General features: G+C 41.2%; 1 protein-coding gene across 4 annotated transcripts in view; it reads right to left on the bottom strand.

Annotated features, from left to right (window-relative positions):
• Positions 1–2424: 2424 nt before the first annotated feature.
• The window catches only part of TRIM67 (tripartite motif containing 67), a 43232-nt gene continuing 24683 nt past the window's right edge, over positions 2425–20973 (bottom strand). For all 4 annotated transcript variants that reach the window (XM_083496439.1, XM_083496440.1, XM_083496438.1 and 1 more), the window contains exons 8-10: positions 18691–18994; positions 10439–10601; positions 2425–8350 (exon numbers count right to left, since the gene is read on the bottom strand). In XM_083496439.1, the coding sequence (XP_083352565.1) occupies positions 8285–8350; positions 10439–10601; positions 18691–18994 (533 nt within the window). In that variant the 3' untranslated portion in view covers positions 2425–8284. The remainder of the gene's footprint in view (positions 8351–10438; positions 10602–18690; positions 18995–20973) is intronic.

The following is a 20973-nucleotide window of genomic DNA, read 5'->3' on the forward strand; positions in this document are numbered from 1 at the left end:
AGAGTGTTCATTCAAGTGATACCCATGCAGATGGAGACCAGCAAAAGTACCTTCTTTGGATCTCTATGCAGCAGTTGCCACATGGATGGCTTGCCTTGTGCAGAGAGCCTCTCTGCCAGAGTACTTAGCGTGCTGGAATGAACAATTTGAGCCAGACATGTAGATTGATGGGTCTGATCATGTTGGGGTTTTTTCTCATCAAATTGCCACTCTCTTTCCTGACAAGGGTGTGTGAAAGGAACTACTGCAGGTGGATGGGGTTGTTGCTTTTAGAGAAATCTCCTGAATGCAGTAGATTTATCCAGTCCTAGGTTACAAACCCACTGAAATAATTAAATTAGACTGTGTGAGGATGTAGATATCATGGTGTATGTGGAATTCTAGAGAAGCCTGGCTATGCGTATTTCATTTTAAATCAATTTGTGCTTGGTTTTGCTGCCCTGTTTGATTCTGAAATAAATATTGTCAATAAAAATAGGTAACTGCTCATTAAAAAAGAAAGAAAGAAAGAAAGAGGTTAAACATTAGCAATAACAAGCCACCTCCACTATATTCTTGTATTGATTTGGTTTGGTAATTTAAACTGTGGAAGGACTCACCAAGGTTATGACGTGACTTTATGACTACACTCTACTGCACTTCCTACAATTAATGTTTCAATTTTTCTATTCAAGGATGCTGTAAAGGTAGGTCAAAACCCAGGGTTAGACTTTACAGAACTGTACCATAACTCTGCCTTATCATCCTTGCATGCAAGCTGTGGGTAGGGGAAAAAATACAGAAGAATCCAACTGAGATTTCTTGTGCATTTCTGCCCGGTGCCTCTTGAAGTCTAAGGGCCAGGCTAGAGCTGACATTCATTGTGTGAATGTAATTAATATTTGTGTCTGCTATGTAAATAGCAGCTGCAGGGAAGCCTGAGCAGCTTCAGTATTGCAGGAGTTGGGAAGGGAGAGTTCATCAAACATTGTCTTTCCAAAGCTGCTGCTTGCGTTTCAAGGGAAGCTTCCATGTACACCAATGAAGGGCTCAACTAAGATGCAAACAGCAGTTTCTATGTCTGTCTGTATGTATGTGGAAGGACCATATACATACCATATACATTCTCCCGAGCTCACATGAACCCAAGGCCACACAGGCTTCCCAGCCCTCCCTGGGCTGCTAGTTGCACAACAAACAACGTACACACTGATTACATTCATGCAATATATAGTGTGGTCCCCAGTTTCAATCTCCCCTGAAACACACCCATAACCTAAGAATCCCACAAGCCTTGTGGAGGCTCAAGTTTTGTGATTTCAGCCACCTAAAAAAGAGGTGTGGGTGGGTGTGGGTGGGTGGGTGGGTGTGAAACAGGCTTCCATGCACATGTGACTCAGTCTGGAACACCTACCTCATATATTATGCTCTGAGTGTGGTGGAGGAGCGAGACATATTTCAGTTCCTCCTCCACCGCACAGAGAGGATTGCCGATCTGGTAGATGTATGGATCAGGCTCGAGCTGCAGGCAAAGCAGAGCTGGGGTTGTGTACATCTAGAATATGGATTGCACCGGATAGCAAACTGCAGTGCCTTGCACTGTGGTGGGTGGCGGAGCCATAATCTCTTAAAACTTATTGTCCATATTAAAAGAGGAGGATAAAAGTCAAAACAACACACTTTGTCTTTCTCTAAAACACCTAAAAAACTTGGAAACCAAGTGCGTTCCCCCCCCCCCCTTTTCGTTTTGCGGAACAAGTCTTTAAAAAAATCTACAGCACTACAATGGAATGTGACCACGAATCAATAACTGACTACGCCGGTACATTACAATGCATTATATACACTAAGATGGATTGGTATGTATACATAATACATTACATTACATATTAATATCTCCTCTTAAAACTCTGATATAGCTTATTTCACCTTCCCCCCTCCCCTCAGTCCAATATATTTTGGCTATAATCCAAGGTAAATTAGACACTTTTAAGCCCATGGTGGCTTTAGGTACACTGTCAAACTGTGGCCTTTCTCTTTATACTTTGTTCTTTCATTAATACAGTCAGGACTCAGGAGGGACATGCTTTCTGGCCTGCCTTCTAAATCTGAAAAAATCCAATTTGCAAGTCGGACCTGAATAGGTCAACTCAGGCGGTAACTCTACCCTCTTACCTGGAAGAAGCCCCACTGAACTCAATGGAACTTACTTCTGAGTAAACACCACTGTCCTTTCTGCAGTACATGGGAAGCTGCCTTAAACTGAGTCCATTCTCCAGCTCAGTATTGTCTGCACCAAGTGACAGTGACTTTCCAGGGGAGATGGGGAATTATCCCCAGCCCTACCTGGAGATGCCAGAATTTGAATCTGGGACCTTCTGCATGCAAAGCAGATGCTCTACCACTGAGCTATGTCCCTTCAGACACAGATTTCTTTTTCCTAAAGAGAAAACAGTTTCCCGCAAGGCGGGGAGATGGAATGAATGACGCATAGAATGAAATCAGCAAAAGTAGGGTTTTCTATTTTAAAAATCTGTCAGTAGGAAGGAAACTATTGAGCAACTGCATATCATTTTTTCTTCTAATTAACTGCAGCAGTATAAAATGGGGCCGTTTTGTCAGGGAAAGTTATGAAGGCGGAAGAATGACAATGGATAGTTCTCTACACTGCACAGTAAGTAAAAGGCTTTTCATCATTCCTGAAACATCTCTCTCTCTTCCTCCTCACCCCCACAATTGATAAAGACAACTGAGTAATGTGGATTCATCAGTTGAGGTCTTAAAAGGGGATGGAGGAAAATTTGGGGGGGCCACTCCTTCAAAGATTCAAAGTTATTACATAAAAAGAAACAGCTAGAGAAGCGGGAAGCTAATGGTGGGTCCGCAATGTCATAAAGCAGGGTTGCTAATTTTGGGGGGAAAATACTGTAGCCAGTAGCAAAAGCTTTGTAGCAGTTGTCTGAAATAATTATATGAATAAAAGTCAGCAACAGCATTTTCCTTTAGTGTAAATGCACAAATTGCGTAGTCCATGCTTGCATACTAATAATCAGATAGCTGAGCTGGGTTATTAGTGTATGTTTTCCTGCAGGGACGCTCTGTTGCCATTCATTCTAGCTTATATGATTTATCATTGCCTTTTTTTGTCCTCCTGTTGTTCTTGTTCCCACAGCTGCATAGCTGGGAACTGAGGGAAGCCCAATTGTGCAAGCAGAAGTGGCTTCCGCTGACAGTGCTTCTTAGGTGAATCCAGCCTAACATATTTTTAACAGCTCTTTTTAGTACTTCCTATGTTACGTGCTTTTTGTATGCACCAGAGATATTTAAAGTGTACACCTAAAAATGCAAAAGCTGCAAACTCATTCCTATGAAATGGCCCTTAGTTTTGATAAAAGGGAGGTGGAGATTCTGTCTAGTTTATTCTTCCCTTAGAATCCGAGAAAGAACAGAAATGGAGAGGATTATTCACTTCTCCACGGCAAGGAAGAATCCCCCTTCCAATTGCATGCATTGCCTTCAGTCTTCTAAGCTTGTGGTACACCTTTTTTTTAAGTCACAATCTACAAGAAAAGTCTAGTGCAAGTGCACCACACCAATTTATGGTGCCATATCTATATATACACAGAGAGAAATTATAAAAAAAGAACTCTGCAACAGGTGTATAAAAATGATTTCAAATCCCTTTAAAAATTGGATTGCAAGAATTTAAATTGCAAGGGATCATTGAAAGTGAAGATAGAAGCTCAATCTAACACTAACAAGCAGTGCTGCTTTACTGCTAATAAGAAAAGCCCAGTGTTTTCGGTATCAAGGTTGTATAACAAGGAATACATTACTGAAATGTGGCACTAACATTCAGCTGTGATTCCGAAATATTTTACTAAATGGGACTAATACCAATGGGATTACTGGGTTTCTTGGGCCTATCTGTTGGCTTTAGGCTGGTTCAGAAACAGAACCCTCTTAGTCTTTTGCATCACCTTATTCCCAACGCTCACCTCTGGCCCATAAAGCTGTTGTGATTCACAGGAGCAAAATGGCTGCCCAGCCATTTGGGAATCATGGCCGTATGATGTATTTCCAAAGAAGTACTTGTATAATAAGTCATTACTATCTGTACAAGTTCTAAATTCAGACAAGGCTTAGGTCACAGTGAGCAGGGTCCATAAGATGTTAGGTGAGGTAGGCTTGATGCTGAACCCTTTGATAACTTTTAAACAAGAAATTCAATAAATAGAACAGCATTTGTCGCTACTGTCAATATATCACAGTCATATAGAAGTATCTTAAAATTAAAGTAGCATAATAAAAAGAGCTACATCTTAACAGAAAGCACCTTTGCTTGCAGGCTTAAGAGGGGAAATTACACATTTTCACGGGGTTAGTTGGATCCAAATGCTTCCTTCCTCCAATGGAAATAATTTGCTGTAATGGAATGAGTTTCCCCCCCACCAGTGGAAGGAATCTTTCCAGACCATTCTGTCAGAGAAAGGGAACCTTTCTGTCCAACCCACTGGTATTCTTTCCTTGGCAGTCTTAGTGTCTGTTTGCTACTTGCAAGACTGGAGGAAACAGGGATTGAAAGAAAAAGTTGGAATTGCATGGAAATGTTTAACTGGCGGTTCCCTCCATTTCTTCACCATGAGATTCCTAATTCTCCCACTTCTTAATCCTTCCTCAATAACTCTCCACTGTTATAGTACTCTCTGCATACATGCATGGAAAGCTCATTTGAGTTGCATATGAAGTTCCACACTGAATCACAGAAACTATTATAGGGATGCATTTGGATCAATGCACATGAGAGGCTGTTGTGTAGTAGTTCTAGGAATTGTGTGAAGCCCAATCACTGAATCCTTGCAGCAGTATAAGCCTGATAATCACAAATTCAGTTGATGCATTAAATTCAGTTTCCATGTCAAATGCACGCCCCTGTGCACCACAGATTTCCATGTAATATACCTGTATGAATAATAAATAATGACTAGAAGTCCACATGTACGATGAGTGGAGGATGCCTACCATGATGCTCTGAACAGTAAATGTCTGCATGCAATGGCATGCCTAGTCTCCATGGTTCGGAGGTGCTGATTTTCAGGGCCACGTTTGATTTCAGCAGAAGTGTCACAGCAATGTATTTTTACAATGCAATGTATGAGCTAGAATGTCATAGGCAACTCCCATTATCTCTGATGTTCAGAAATGTATGCTGGAGATAATGTTTTTTGCTAATTATTATACCCATGGACTCACATACTGCAGATGCAGATGCTGGGATGACTCCTGGCCCAATTTAACATCTGAACTAGCCAAGGTTTTCTTTAAAAAAAACAACAAATAAACCACATGCTACATATCAGTATGTCCCATATCTGAGGTGTTATTCAAGGCAGAAAGCTGGATTTGGAATGTATAAAATTCTTATACGGCCGTACCTTGGAAGTCGAATGGAATCCATTCCAGAAGTCCTTTCGACTTCCAAAACATTTGAAAACTTCTGGACTTCTCAGAAGCTGTGGAAGCCCTGTCGGACATTCAACTTCCAAAATTAGTTCACAAAGCAGAACAGGTTTGCAACACTGGGCAGCCAAAACATTCGGGAATTGAGCTGTTCGATTTCCAAGGTACAACTGTATTAACTAAGGGCACATAATTATATCAGTGTTATAGCAGATGAGCAGAATGTTCTTGTGATATATCCATTTCTGGTGTCCTTAATTTCAGACTGCCGGTCAGGGACTGGGTGTCTTTCCTGCTTCCCGGCAAAACATATTCCCCATGCATATAAAACTAGCATATCAGGGAGATGGTTTTAGGTAAGAGGCGGGGAAGGGGTAGTTCATCATATATTGCTCAACTACATCTCCCATCATCCTTGACCATTGGCGATAGTAGCTAAGGCTAATGGGAGTTGGAGTCCAACAGCATTTAGAAGGTTACAGTTTCCCCACCCCTGTTCTATGCTAGAGTTTTACCTGGCTCTTTCTGTGGAAGACCATTTCAGCATTCCTCCCCAACTCTGCAACAACACCTGCATCACCTGGGACTTCTGTTGGCATGTGTTGCTTTTTAACAGGAGGAGAGCATGTGTATTAGCCTAGATGCACATCTAAATGTACAAAGAGTGATAGCATCATTAGAAAGGTAAATAATTGGTAAAATAATACTATGAAAGAACATATGGTGAAGTTATGTAAGAACTTGATTGAGCAAGGCCTCATCTTCATCCAGACTAAAGTAATGGCTGCATGATGTTGATAATACTAACCATCTCATCACAGACTAGAACATTTGCTACCCTATGGCAGGATTTGAACAATATTTCCTTGCATCATAGATCATGGTACATGAAACATGGAACAAGGACTGAGTGCTCCTTCCTCCACCTCTTGAAATCTGCCTTCAGTACTTAGTTCCTGGCTTGGTATTTAACCAGAGTCCTCTATTATGTCTGATCAGAGGAACTGTGACTTAGGACTCAGCTACATAAGTAAAAAAAAAAAAAAGGAAAAAGGAAAAAAAGCATTATAAATGTGTTATAACACTGAGACACCATATGGTGCTGTAGAGTTCGATTCTTTGGCAATGTGATTTCCCATTATGAGCTTTACAACACATTTTCCAGAAACAGTTTTTTGATGTGTCTAGATCCAGCCTTCATCTCATTAACTAACCAGGTTTAGTATCCTAGTTAATTAATTGTGATTAACCCAGATTTCCCTGGTTCAGACGTACAGTAATGGGGAACTCTGGCTTAATGTCAAACCAATAATTAAGTGCTGAAGCTGGCATAAGGAGAGGAGGGGTAAAGAAAGAAGGAGTAGTCCACTTTGACCATGGTTTATGAAGCCAAGAAAAATTGTCTGAACCTGGCCACTAGACCTCATACTAAATACATATTTGCATTTAAAGTACATCAGGGACAGGTAACTACTGGGATCACAGAAGCAGGGTGGAGAGATGCATCCTTCCTAAAATCATTCCTTTGAAGCTGCTCTTTGAGCTGGGAGCAACCCACCCACCCTGGCTGCCAATGAATAGCACCACATCAGCTCATTTTATTATTTTTTAAGTGTGCTAAATGCACAGACACAGTTAATGTCACATCTAGTTTGGCCCTAAGAACGAAGTTGTTGCTACGTGCTGAGAGATTGACTCAGCTGGCATCTCAGATAGCCATGAAACAACTTCAAAAAGGGCTTAACTGCAATCCAACAAATACTTGTGGAAGAATATGTATGAGTGATAAGTTAAGCAAAGTCCATTGTGCTAGACTGGAAGAAGGAGGATATGAATGGTATATGGTTTAGTGGTTTTGTTAATTAAGTCCTGTTGAATAATAGAATATTGACTAGAAAGGTGGAGTGGGGGACATAGGTAAAAGAAGAGGATCTAAAATCACATAAAGATGTTAAAGATTTATTATTATTTTACTGAGTAGATATGGGATCTCTGCTTTGTTGCCCCACATGTTCTTATCTGTGTTTTAATGAGTGAATCTCTTCCAGAGATCTGCTCTGTTTGCAAATCATTTGATTATATTCTCAACCACAAAGTCACAAATCATGAAGTTACATTAGTGCTGCATGAGCTTCAGTCAAGTGCTGCAAGCAGCTACACCAGTGCAGAGGTCTGGTAGCATTATTCTGCAGCAATCAGTTTGAGGCCTGCAGCATATATTGCTTTAAAAATGGTAAGTCCTTGCTCACAGTGGAATCACTGAGAATTATGCTACTGACCTCAGTGGGACCACAAACAATTTCATTCCTGTTTCATCATGCCCAAATCTGGAGGGTGCCTCAGAGGTCACTTAGTCCAAATCCCACCAGTGGGACTGGGTCCTTTATATCCAAACAGTACCTACAGTATTTGGACTATTATCATCCACATTCAGAGACCGGAATGGAAAGCAATAACAACAATGAATTTAATCCCAGTCTAATCAATGGTGATAAAGTACTTTTCACTTTCTCTGGCATGTGCCACTTGAGTGGCTAAAGGAAAAATGGATGAAAAGGAAAATGAGGCATTTTTTGATATTAAAAAAATCCACTTATGTGATTGACTTTAGATGGGCAGACCAATCAGGTTTCACACACTGCTACTGCACAGGAAATTTGGTGATGCAAGCACTCTCAGAAGGCTGTAACATTTGAAATGCATGTAGACAAAAAGCAGCATTAGGTTACTTAAGTCTAATAACCAATTCTGATTTTGATCTAAATGACGAATGCTTCGTATATATTTATGCCAAAATCTATTTAGAAAGATTATAAAATCCAGCTCAGATTTACGTAAGAGGAGCTCAGTTGCTCGGCAGCTTTGGTGGTCTGACAGTCTGAGGTACCTCGAGTCCTGTGTGCAGAGTCACCTGCGAGGAGAAAAAAACGAAAGAAGACTTAGAACTGAAACTTGAAGATGAAGCAGGAAACCTTCAACTATACCATGAGTTTGATAGCATAGGAACCAGTCAACGTGGAAGGGCTTCTCATCAGTTTAAAAAGACAGTTCTGACCACTTGAAGTTGCCCTTTTGACAAATTAGAACTCCCTCCCTCCCCCTCACAAGTAGACAAGGGGAGCCAACATAATGGTTGGACTCCCAAATCCCATCAGCTCCAGACAGCACAATCGATGGTCAGGGAAGATGGCAGTTGTTAGCCTGTTATATGTGAAGAGCACCACTCTGACTACTGCTGTTCCAGGCAATTGCTAAGTAGAAACATTTTGTGGAATACTTTCACAGCCTTAGTTAGCTATGGAGTCTCCATGCATTGTGTGGAGAAACTCCATAACCTTGCCAGACTAGAGAAGCTCCTTAGCCTCAGGCCTGAAAATGCTGTGTGGGTCAGAAGTTAGTCTAAATCAGCCTTTCTCAACTGGGGTTCCATGGAAACCCAGGGTTCTGTAAGAGGTTGCTAGGAGTTACCTCCTCTCATCTCTTTCCTGACACAACAATGAATGTCATTGGACAACATTGCCACTCCCTCACCCTTTCTGCACATGCATGCTTCTGTTCCCCCATGATTTACCCATGAAAATGGCAGGAAAGATCTGTATGCAGGTATACAGCCCCACATTTCACTTTCAGCACTGAGTTTCACTGAGTTAATGGGGTTGCAAGCAGATTTTTTTCTGGAAGCAATTAACGTGGAATTGAGTGCTAAACTCTCACTATATCCCACTAGATTTCTGGAAGAGTCTTTTATATCAGGGGTTGGCAAGGTTTACCTTGCCCGGGCCAGTTCACTCCAGTGGAGATCCCTCTGTGGGCCAGATCGCGTGCGGGGACTCGCCGAGCAGGCAGCTCGGTTCGGGGGCGGCTCAGGGGCAGGTTAAACTACCCCCGTGGGCCACTTGTGGCCCATGGGCCTTAGGTTGCTGACCCCTGTTTTATATCATGTGAAAGCTCAAATATAGTGTGGAATTTAGAAGTTAGGGAAGTGTCAGAGAAACAGAATACACTGCTTGTGTGAATGCAGCCCAAATGACTGCCTGCCCTGCCTACACCCAGAATCACCTCAGTTAAGGGGGAATTTATACAGGATATATAAAGAGTGTCTGGTAGACCTTTATCTACCGTGGTACCTTGGTTGTCAAACTTAATCCATTCCGGGAGTCTGTTTGACTCCCGGAACTGTTCAAAAACCAAGGCACGGCTTCCAATTTGCTGCAGGAGCTTCCTGCATTCAATCGGAAGCCGTGGAAGCCGCATCGGACGTTTGGCTTCCAAGAACGTTTAAAAAACGGAACACTCACTTCTGTGTTTTTGGCGTTTGGGTGCCAAAATGTACACATACCAAGGCATTCGAGAACCAACACACGACTGTGTTTCCTTTAACTAGTTAGATTTTCTTCATCCAAAACTTCTGACTTTCATGCAGTTTGTGCCAGTCCACCAACAAATAATACTGTACTACTTGACTGGGCTATTTGGATAAAGGAAATTGTACCACCCATTCTCTGATTTTGATTCTGGTTACTCCCAGACAACCTGGTTTTGTTTTGTTTTATAGCTTTCATCCTGATTTGTTTGCACAAAGTTTGTGGGGAAGTTATATGAAAGGGGCAGGTTTGTTGAAGAAAAGGATCAAATCTGCTTTAATTGTACAACCTACCGTAAGTTTGTCTATTTGCAATTGAATGTGTCAGTAAGCAATTGAATCCCTACAGAAAAATGACCAGAGTTTGAAATGGCTCCAGCTTATACAGAAAGATTGGCAATGTACATGGTGTGGAGTGAGAGCAGAACTTGGGAGACCAGGACTCAATCTCCACCCAGCCATGAAGCTGACTGGGTGACGGTGGGCCAGTCACCATCTCTTGGCCTAACCCACCTCAAAGAATTGTTATAGGGATAAAATGAGGAGGGGACGAACTATGTATGCTACTAGGAGCTCCTCTGAGGAAAGGTGGGATACCAAAGCAAATAAATAAATCTGTGGGAAAATTAAGTTTACCTGCACATTTCGGTTGAGGCTTAATGCAGGCATGAAGACACCCTCCACATTTTCAAATGCTGGAGGTCCCTGCTGTTGCCCATTTATGTAAAAGGTCAGGGTGTGCTTGTTGAGGTCCAGAAGAACGCCCACAGTTGCACCTTTTGAAACACCCCCTTCTGTTCTAAGGATCAGAGACAAAAATGCCTATGTTAGCTACATTACCTTGATGTATTGTACTTAATGCAGGAATCTCTTACGAAATCACAGGAAAAGAATGAAATAATCATTACGATTTTGTAGAGTTGAACCTGAAAGATATATTGGCCCACACTTACCAAATTTCCTAAATTTGAAACGGCTGAACTACAATTTTACAAATCTTGATTTGCAGTGTTGGATATGACCCCACGTAACGCTATTTGGGTTTGAGGTTTGCAGGGCCATCTTTAGCATATGTGCCACCGGGGTGTAAAGATCCACCCAGCGCCCCCAAATTTATTTTAGCCGCCCCCAAATTAATTTTTATTGAGCTTTTTTTGGGAGGGGGAAGCCAAAGTTGTTGACCTTCTTTTAGGGGGGGCAAACTCAAAGTTGTTTAGCTTTTTGGGGGGGAATCGCTCACTGTAACAACGACGCAGCAGAAAAAAATGCTTTTGTTTCCTGACTCGTTGGGAATATTTGACGTGACGGAGGAGGGGGGTGGGGACTTTCGCTCCATTGCTTTTCACTGCCGCCGATTGAGAGGGACCAGTATACAGTAGGTATACATTTGGTGCCCCCCCAGAATTCGGTGCCCGGCTGCCCTGCACCCTTTGGACCCCCGGGTAAAGATGGCCCTGGTGGTTTGTAAAACACTGTTGGTGCTTCGATTTCAACCCCTTATTTAAATGCAATGCAAGAAACTAATTTCAAATGCCAGGATTTCTAATTAAAGTTGATACATGTTTCCATGATCAACATTATCTGTATCAAGGGGGTAAAAAGTATAACGTTTTGTGAAAAGAAAATTCTACACAACTAAGTCATATGTATGCTTTCAAACTTGTATGAAAATGTAAGTGGCAAGGCTACAGAAATAGAAAAGGTCAATTTTAGGGCAACCACAGGGCACCATTCCTTAGAACAGCCCTCAAGCTATGACAATCAACAGCTGCTCTTTGCTCAATCCTGCTAGAAGAAGTTGTACCTGTGGCACATCTGCCTTCCTCAGAATTCTTAAAAATGAACCAAGGCCCTGTTCCCTTCTAAAATAAGATCACTCCAATTTTGTATTATATTAAACTAATACGCAGAGGTATTTGTGTTGTTTCTGTTGTGCTTACTGTTATTATTATTAGTTTTTGATTGAAAGTAAACAGGGAAGAACTACATGCATATGTTTCCAACCGACCTGCCCATCATGAAAATATGTTGCTTAAATGAAATAGGAACTCAAAGGCTATGAGACTAGCTCCTAGTAAATCTGTGTTTGTTACTAATAACTCTTGATAAGGTGACAGGAACAGCTGCTTAAACGGCAGGATCAAACTATGCTTATGGATTCAGCCAACTACTACATGCAAGACTGATTTGACATTACGGTAATGTGTTTTTCCTCAGGGAAGGTAGGCTAGCCCAACACTATGGTGTATAGAACCACTGAGCCAGAAATTTCCTGAATATGTGCATTGACCACACACACTTATGCTTTGTTAATGTCACTGGAGTTTTGCAACAGAATTACATCCTGACATGCAAGGCATAATCTTAGCATCAGTTTCAAGCAAATCTACAGCCAAAAGGGAAAACAAAACTCTTCTGGTTCTCTGTGAAGTTGACTAACAATTTCTAACTCATATGAAAAATGTCATGAGTGACATAGTATTTGCTTAAATTCAACATCAATGGAAGTTGAATGTAAAAACATGTATTCTGCAGGGGGAATAATTGTTATTAACCAGCTTTGAAAAGAAGCTATATCAGCCTCCTTCTTTAGCAGAATACATAGGGACATTGAAATATAATCTTAAATTTCAATTCAAAGTGTTGGTGCTGAGCTTCAAAGCCCTAAACGGCCTTGACCCAGTATACCTGAAGGAGCGTATCCACCCCCATCGTTCAGCCCAGACACTGAGGTCCAGCTCCGAGGGCCTTCTGGTGGTTCCCTCACTGTGAGAAGTGAGGTTCCAGGGAACCAGGCAGAGGGCCTTCTCGGTAGTGGCGCCCACCCTGTGGAACGCTCTCCCATCAGATGTCAAGGAAATAAAAAACTATCTGACTTTTAAAAGACATCTGAAGGCAGCCCTATTTAGGGAAGTTTTTAATGTTTGATGTTTTATTGTGTTTCTAATATTCTGTTGTGAGCCGCCCAGAGTGGCTAGGGAAACCCAGCCAGATGGGCAGGGTATAAATAAATTTATTATTATTATTATTATTATTATTATTATTATTATTATTATTATTATTATCCAAACTATTGGTCCATCCATCTCAGTATTGTCTACTCTGACTGGCAGCAGCTCTCCAGGATTTCAGACAGGGAATCTCTGCCAGCCCTACCTGTAGATCAGGCATGGCCAAACTTGGCCCTCCAGATGTTTTGGGACTAAAACTCCCATCATCCCTAGCTAATGGGACCAATGGTCAGGGATGATGGGAATTGTACTCCCAAAACATCTGGAGGGCTAACTTTGGTCATGCCTGCTGTAGATGCTGGGGAATTAACCCAGGATCTTCTGCATGTAAAGCAGATGCTCTACTACTGAGGTATGGCTTTTCACTCTTCAATGGATACAGGAGAGTGAAGAAAACAACACACATATTTAAACAAGTTTGACTACTGTTGGAACAGTTATGCATAACATCATTATAAAAAGAGGAGAGGACCACAGTAAGAAACTAAGTAAACAATGGGTTGGAAAGGCATAGTTAAAGGGTGAGTAGTATGTCACTAAGGGATGCGGGTGGCGCTGTGGGTTAAACCACAAAGCCTAGGATTTGCTGATCAGAAGGTCAGCGGTTCGAATCCCCACGACGGGGTGAGCTCCCGTTGTTCGGTCCCTGCTCCTGCCAACCTAGCAGTTCGAAAGCACGTCAAAGTGCAAGTAGATAAATAGGTACCACTGTGGCAGGAAGGTAAACGGCGTTTCTGTGCACTGCTCTGGTTCGCCAGAAGCGGCTTAGTCATGCTGGCCTCATGACCCGGAAGCTGTATGTCAGCTCCCTTGGCCAATAAAGCAAGATGAGCGCTGCAACCCCAGAGTCGTCTGCAACTGGACCTAATGGTCAGGGGTCCCTTTACCTTTATTATGTCACTAGATCAATTTAAACGAATCTATTGTGTAGTACTGAAGTCCTGCAAGGATGCACCTTCGTTTGACATTTTTTATTATTGTCTTCCTTGAATAAAGAAATTAGGAGAGGTGGGGGGGAGGGGAAAGTACCATTGAATAAATAGGACTCCAGCCCTGCTTCTCTGTCTCCAAGCCCTTATTCATAACACTAAGTCTTAGGGGATTGTGCAATGTTTATGGTAAATTACTATGATCACAAGGGAGGATGTTAAGACTACTTTCCATTAGCATAAGAGGGAATGTGAAGTAATAATTACATCAGGATTAAGAGAGATTGTGAAACAATCTATAATAATACTATAATTACGGTAACATTTGTGCATTAATCAGTGCGTGGTTCTTTTGCGAAATATCATTGTAGTAATATTATTTGGTTGAAATATCAGGTGATAAAGTTCACCGATGTGATGAATGGTGAAACATTAATTTTAATGAGCACGCATATCAAATACATTTTGATCTTCAGTGGTTTCAATTTTTTTCAATTAAGTGACAATGGTTTTGAGCTTAAGTTTATTTAGTAAAGTTTGCAGGGGGTAGTTTTCTGCCCCCTCTTGCCACCTGATGCTGTGGAAAAGCAACTTGTGAGAGTCTAGACCCTCCCTCAACAACATGGGAAAGGACAGGGAGGTCTACTGGAAGGGGGGGTTCACCCAAAATTGGACAGAGCCTTGTTAAGGAAGTAAACAAGATAAAAAATTATAACATATCCTACAGTTTTGACATTTGTATTTACCGTATGTATGACATTGTACTGACAGCTCAGAATCCTTTGGTAATAGATTTATTAATAGCAGTAAAAACTGTAAATAACAGAAACTGATTAATCCCAAATACTCCCACCATAAAGTAGTGGCTGGCAAAGGTAGGACAAACCACTCAGCTGTCTAGATTGGGTGAAACTGTCAGACTGAAAGATCGTAAGCAAATAAGGGGGGGGGGGTGCTAAGAGCATCCCATGGCTGCTAGAAGCAAAAATTATGGTCTTGACATTAATGTATTTAGTTGCTTCTGTCTGATCACTGTTTTGTGATATTCTGTAATTTATCTTGAGTAAAGGCAATAGCACTCAATTTGTATATTTATAATAATATAATATAATATAATATAATATAATATAATATAATATAATATAATATAATATAATATAATATAATATAATATAATATAATATAATATAATATAATATAATATAATATAATATAATATAATAATAATTTTAAAATGAATAATAATCTGAAAAAGTATTTCCCTTCTGTGTCCTCCACAGAATAGCTTTTTATTAAGCTTTGGTGATATGTCATAAAATAGATTGTGTGCCTATAATCCAGTATGCCTGAGAATACATTAATAAAGTAGGTTTCTAGGACAATGAGTGAGTGCTGCCATTTTGTCGCAACACAACATGGCCTGAAAGCAGCACAGTGTTCTAAATTTAGTAGAGATTAACATTATTTCCTCTTTAAATCTAATCAGGGTTTTAAAGGGGCAGATATCTGAGCCTTTGATGTGTATTGTTTTGGGGGGAAACATTACTCTCGGCAGGTTTAAAATTATTCTGAGAAAAGAAATGGAAACATGCTCATTGTCTTTAGGAACTTTTGAGCAGATCTCAAGCCTATTTTTCCATCCTATAAATGGGTTGCAAACTGATAAGAAACCCTTCAAGCCATTCATCCTACTTTCTCTCCAGTATTTGTGACCCTGCTATGCCAGTGTAATATGCAATATGCAGGTTGTCTAAAATAAATGCAATTAATCTATCTGTTCCTGAGCTGTGGATCATAAGTCTTGGGCTCATGAAAGAAGGGGCCAGGATGGCATTTCATTTCCACCTCACACGTTAAACATATGCTAAAGTTCTGGATCTAGTGGAATTCCATTCCTGAAATATAGAATCAGCATTCCAGGGCTAGTAGAGGGGGGGAAGGCTGGAGTTAATCATAGCTAAGCTGCTTGGCTCAACAACAAGGAAATGGATAATAGACAGGATTTGACAGAATGGTAAGGATCCCCAAGCAAGCTTTATTGATTATTCTTTTTGTGGGTACTGTGGGCAGAGAAGCTGGACAAGGGCTCGGGTTTGGTGAAATCAAAGTCAAGCTGTACTACCCGGGACAGGTTGGGGTTGTGCAGAGTTGTTAAGGCAGCAGAGAGCATTGTTGGCTGCCCACTCTCCACCTTAGAGCAGATTTATGCCACAAGGTGCCATAGGAAGGCACTGGACATAGTAAAAGATCCATCGCATCCTGGTCACTGTCTCTTCGAGCTCCTGCCGTCGGGACGGAGATACAGGACGATGAAGACAAGAACAAGCCGTCTTAAGAACAGCTTCTTCCCCAGAGCGATCTCGGCCCTGAATGGGAAGCCTGGACTTTGAAAGTCATCTAATCTTCCTTGCTGTTTTATACTGTATTGTTTTAATTAGTGTTTTTATAGTTGATTTGATTTTGTGTGGAGTGCCCTACCTGGGTGGATGGAGCAGCCAAGTAATTTCGTTGTCCCCGAGAGGGGGCAATGACAATAAAGATATTATTATTATTATTATTATTATTATTATTACTATTATTATTATTATTATCAGGCTACTGGTGTAGCATAGTGCTCAGGAAAGTGAACTACAAGTCTAGGAGACCCTGGCTTGATTCTCATCTCTGTCATAAATTCACTAGATGGCCTTAGAAAAACCAATTTCCCGCAGTCTTAAGTACTATCATGTGCAATATAGGGGGCTGATAGCACTAACCTTACAGGGTTGTAGTAAGGACTGCAACTAGATAATCTATGTGATGGGCGTAGAATACTTGAAAGTGTCACATATAAATGGTAAATATGAGCTGCTGCTGCTGCTGCTGCTGCTGTTGTTTAGCAGGGCTATCCTTATTTTCTCCCTTTACATCAATTTTTCGTTATGTTCTAAGACAATGTTAAGTGATTCACAGTTTCTCCATTCAAATCTTAGGTGTCACATTATTTTCTCCACATTTTAAAATGGGCATAGTAAAGATGGATAAAATCCCAGCATGCAGCAAGAAAGATTTTTTTAAAAGCCTTATTGAGAAGAATGCCACAGGAAGCGTTTAAATTAGTGAAGCACTAATTCAGACACTGCACTGAAAAGCTTCTCCTTTAGCAGGATCTAGCAATGCCATCGCTGATCCAGCTGTGGGAGGGATGTTTTTAATGGATTTCTCATTCTTCTTGGTTTTAATGTCTCTACTCTATGTGGGGTTTATTGACTATTTGTTTGGCTGTAGGTCACTTTGGGTTGCCCTGGGCAAGATAAAACAACTGACCATTTTAATAAATAAACAAAGAAACAATGCCTGAATCTCGCTGCAGATTTTACCACCACTGAGAGCCTTTCTTTGACTCTTTATAGCAGCACAAGCAAAATTGTACCTTGACCTCTGTGCAGATAGTCATTCCACACATGGATGTATGTGTGGTGTACGCATGTTCAGGAACACAGACGCTGACCACACCCCCTTGCCATGCTCAGTCTCCATGCACTGGGCAACCACTCTAATCAGGGAGTGGTTATGTGCATCCATGCCAACATGTGCAGGCTCTGAATTTATAGTTCATACCCTCAGTTTGCCAAGGATACAAATTGTGTGTACATAGCCTATGCACTTTTATGCAAATATCATCTCCAACATAAGGGAGTCAGGCGTATGAGGTGGGGAGGCCAACAGACATGTTTCTGCCACACACACAAGGCCTCACTTGCCCAGCTGCTTTCCCTGCTTAGGTATAACATGCAAACCAACATTTATTGTAAAGAGGATAATATATAGCCTTTATAATGATCTTCAAATATCTGAAAGTTTCCAGAACTAAGATGGAGCACAGTTTTTCCACTGGCACAGAAATTAGCAGCCAACTTACACAATGCCTCTAAATATGGGTTGGCTCAGTCTACGTAGCAGTTCAGATTCTGAGGAAATCATCACCAGGTTGCTTCACCATGTGCCCTTTCCTCATAGGGGAGTTGCTCCATCCCATTGATCAACTGGATAGCCATCTTTTGAACCTTTTCCAACTTTACAATACAGTGGAACCTTGGTTCCCAAACTTAATCCATTCCAGGAGTCCGTTCGACTCCCAAAACGGTTCAGGAACCAAGGTGAGGCTTTTGATTGGCTGCAGGAGCTTCTTGCGGCCAATTGGAAGCCACATTGGATGTTCGCCTTCCAAAAAAAATGTTCATTTGGGAGCGGGAAGGGGTTTGGGAGCTGAGGTTCCACTGGATCTTTTTTGTGGTGAGGTGAGGTGAAGTGACCAGAAATGTATTCAGTATTCCAAATGTATAATGCAATTTTCACTATTATGCACATTTATACATACATTTTACCCTGGTATATGCATTTTTGAGTACATTATTTTGCTGGAGAACTGCATTGGAAAATCTAGAGAAGTGCAGATTTCAAAGGATGACTGTGTTTCAGTTCATGTATTCTTTCAGAAACTGTGAATTAGGCAAGTTTGTGTTTAAGTGAGAAATGAATCAGATTTCTGCCCCATCCACACTTCCAAAATTAGAGCTTGGTTGAAGAGAAAAATGATTGGAGTAGAGACTGTCTTGAGGTAATATTTTGGTGGGGAAGTTTAGTACACGCCACTTGGGTGTCCTTATTGTCAGTCTCCTCTCCATTCGCTGATTTATATGTGATTGAAGCAGGTCCAGGTTTAAATTAAGTGGCTGCTCATATTGCATCTAGCTTGGTCCATAGACGCCATAAAAAATAATGAAGTTATAATGTCAACAAATGTCAACAGAACTACACAGCAATAAGCTTCTGATTTATGGGGAAAGTTTGCAATGTCTAGGATTGAAATGCTGGAAGGGTTCCCAAAAGCCCTCTCTCTTGAGAAGTGACTTCCTGAGAGGGGAAAGTTCCACATGCACATGAGAAAATGTCTTTGGATGCTTACCGATTGGTGTGAGAATTGCAGTGCATGAACCAGCTGCGGTTGTTGTCAACGTACATAGCCCATGCCTTGTCATCCTTTCCTAGCATCATGTCCTTGACGACGTTGATTCTAGCAATTCCAAAGGCTGGATCTGGATGGTTATCGTAACGGTCTACATGCAGTTCCCAATAGTGGATTCCCTTTGAGAAAGCTGCTGTGCCCAGGATGACGCGGTCATCATAGCTACTGCAAGTAGCAGTCTGGTTGTCATTTGAAAGGACTATGTCCCGATGGGCTGAAGAGGGATCAAATGTAAACCAGGCCACTATTGAGAAAGAAAGTGTAGACGGATTAGAAGGATGCCACAAAAGGCACTGGTTTGTTGCACCCTATCTTGGAAAAGTAACACTGGATTAGCAGGTGAAGAAGAGAGATTGTGGCCTGGCTACCCTGAGTTCCATGATGGAAGACAGGTAGGATACAAATGTACTAAGTCCAAGCAACTCTTTTCCTTCTGGGAAACCTTCCAGGGCCACATGCCACTGGTAGTTTGAGTCAATGGCAAAAGAGGGCAGAGCAACAGAGCATACGCCTCAACTGTCCCACTTTAAGCGGGACATCCTGGTATTACAGAAACCATCCCAGCTTCTGACTCTATCCTGGGTTGTCCCGTTTGACTCCCACGAGAGTGCAGCCCCAAAAGACACCCATTCTGGGAAGCTGGGTTCTCGCACAAGTCACCTGGCTCCCGTTGAGAGTGGGGCCCCCCAAAGACATGTGTTTGGGGGGACTGCAGCCCCCAAAGTCTTGTGTTCCAATTTTTCCTCTGTGGCACGTTGGACGGTATGACAAAGTGCACTTTTGCACTGGAGTCTAGTTCTTACACAGACCTCTCTTTATCCTCTATCCAGGCAAGCAAGAAGCAGGATCAAAATCCAATGCCATTTTGCTGCCAGGCAAAAAGGAGTAATAGTAATAGTAATTTATTATTTGGAGGGGATGCAAAGCAGGGGAGGGGAGAGGGGCTGTGGCTGGGGGTGTCTGTGGGAGAGTCCCAAAGGCCAGGTAGACAAGTCCAGGAGGCACCTTTGGCTCCTAGGCTTGAGGATCCCTATCCCTGCAGTAAATAAATAAATCACATTTAATTTCCATTGATTTCAGTAACTGAGAGCTAAGGATGTTATGCTGAAGTCCATACAGACAACCAATCTATTCAACTATATACCTCAACATAACTTGGTCTCTTTTATCACCTTCGTCAAGTGATAAGGAGAATTTTTATTACACATCAACTGCCAATGTATGGTAATATGCATGATAATATGTACAACAAAACGATTTCTTATATATATTAATTTATTGCATTTATATCCCACCTCCACACCTCCCCCGGAGCAAATCTAGTGATGAAAATGTGTGGCATTACATGACATCATTGTGAAATATTGCATGACATCATTGTGCTGCAGATTTCCCTGTTCTTACTCTGATTTCATTGGCTGGTTCTTGTGAAGCCACAAAATTCACAATGTGGTAGCTTCATTCTATATCACTACCAGAAAGAATTAAGAGTTAAGGCTTCTGTTTCTGGTAGCAGCTACACATCTGCTAGAATGTCTAATTCTAGCCTTAGCAACTAGCTTTGTTGTACGACACTGAACATCCCAGTTGAGCTACATAAATAACAAATAGGCAAATCTTCATCTTCTCACAATCCAAAATTGTTCATCTTGGGAATTTAGCTGCAACTTATCCCTTCGCTCAGGCTTGCATATTTTGCTCTATCAGTGGCCAGGTTGATTACAAATTATGATCATCTGAAGACTTTTTTAAAAAAGAAAAGAGATTCTTGGGAACAAATGGTTTTTCCTGACATAGTTTGGCAACATGAATATGAAGAGAGGATGAGATTAACCTGTGTTTTGTGATTCATGACAGTTAAGTATCATTAATCAATATTAATTTCTTTGGTTGCCCATATGGATAGCAAGTGTAATTACAGAGAACCGAAGCCTGAATTAACATCCATATTTTATAAGACATTGCTAGGAAATTATTTCCACAGAGAGAAAATGTAATTAAGCTCTGGAATTCATCATTGATGTATAATTAGGGAAAGGGGGCTGTAAAAGCAATGGACATCTCCATTTTCTACAGAAGTAGCTTCTAGCTTTTAGGTGCCAATAGTTTAAGGGTCTATGTACAGTTTTCAGTTCCATAAACTTCATCATCTTTCTAGTTTCACAGGACCACTTTTTCCCTCACCCTGTTTCAAATGGTGTTAAACATTAAGAGTTTAAAGCA

Source organism: Podarcis liolepis (genome assembly GCF_965112155.1).
Source record: "Podarcis liolepis genome assembly, chromosome: 3".
Classification (NCBI taxonomy): domain Eukaryota; kingdom Metazoa; phylum Chordata; class Lepidosauria; order Squamata; family Lacertidae; genus Podarcis; species Podarcis liolepis.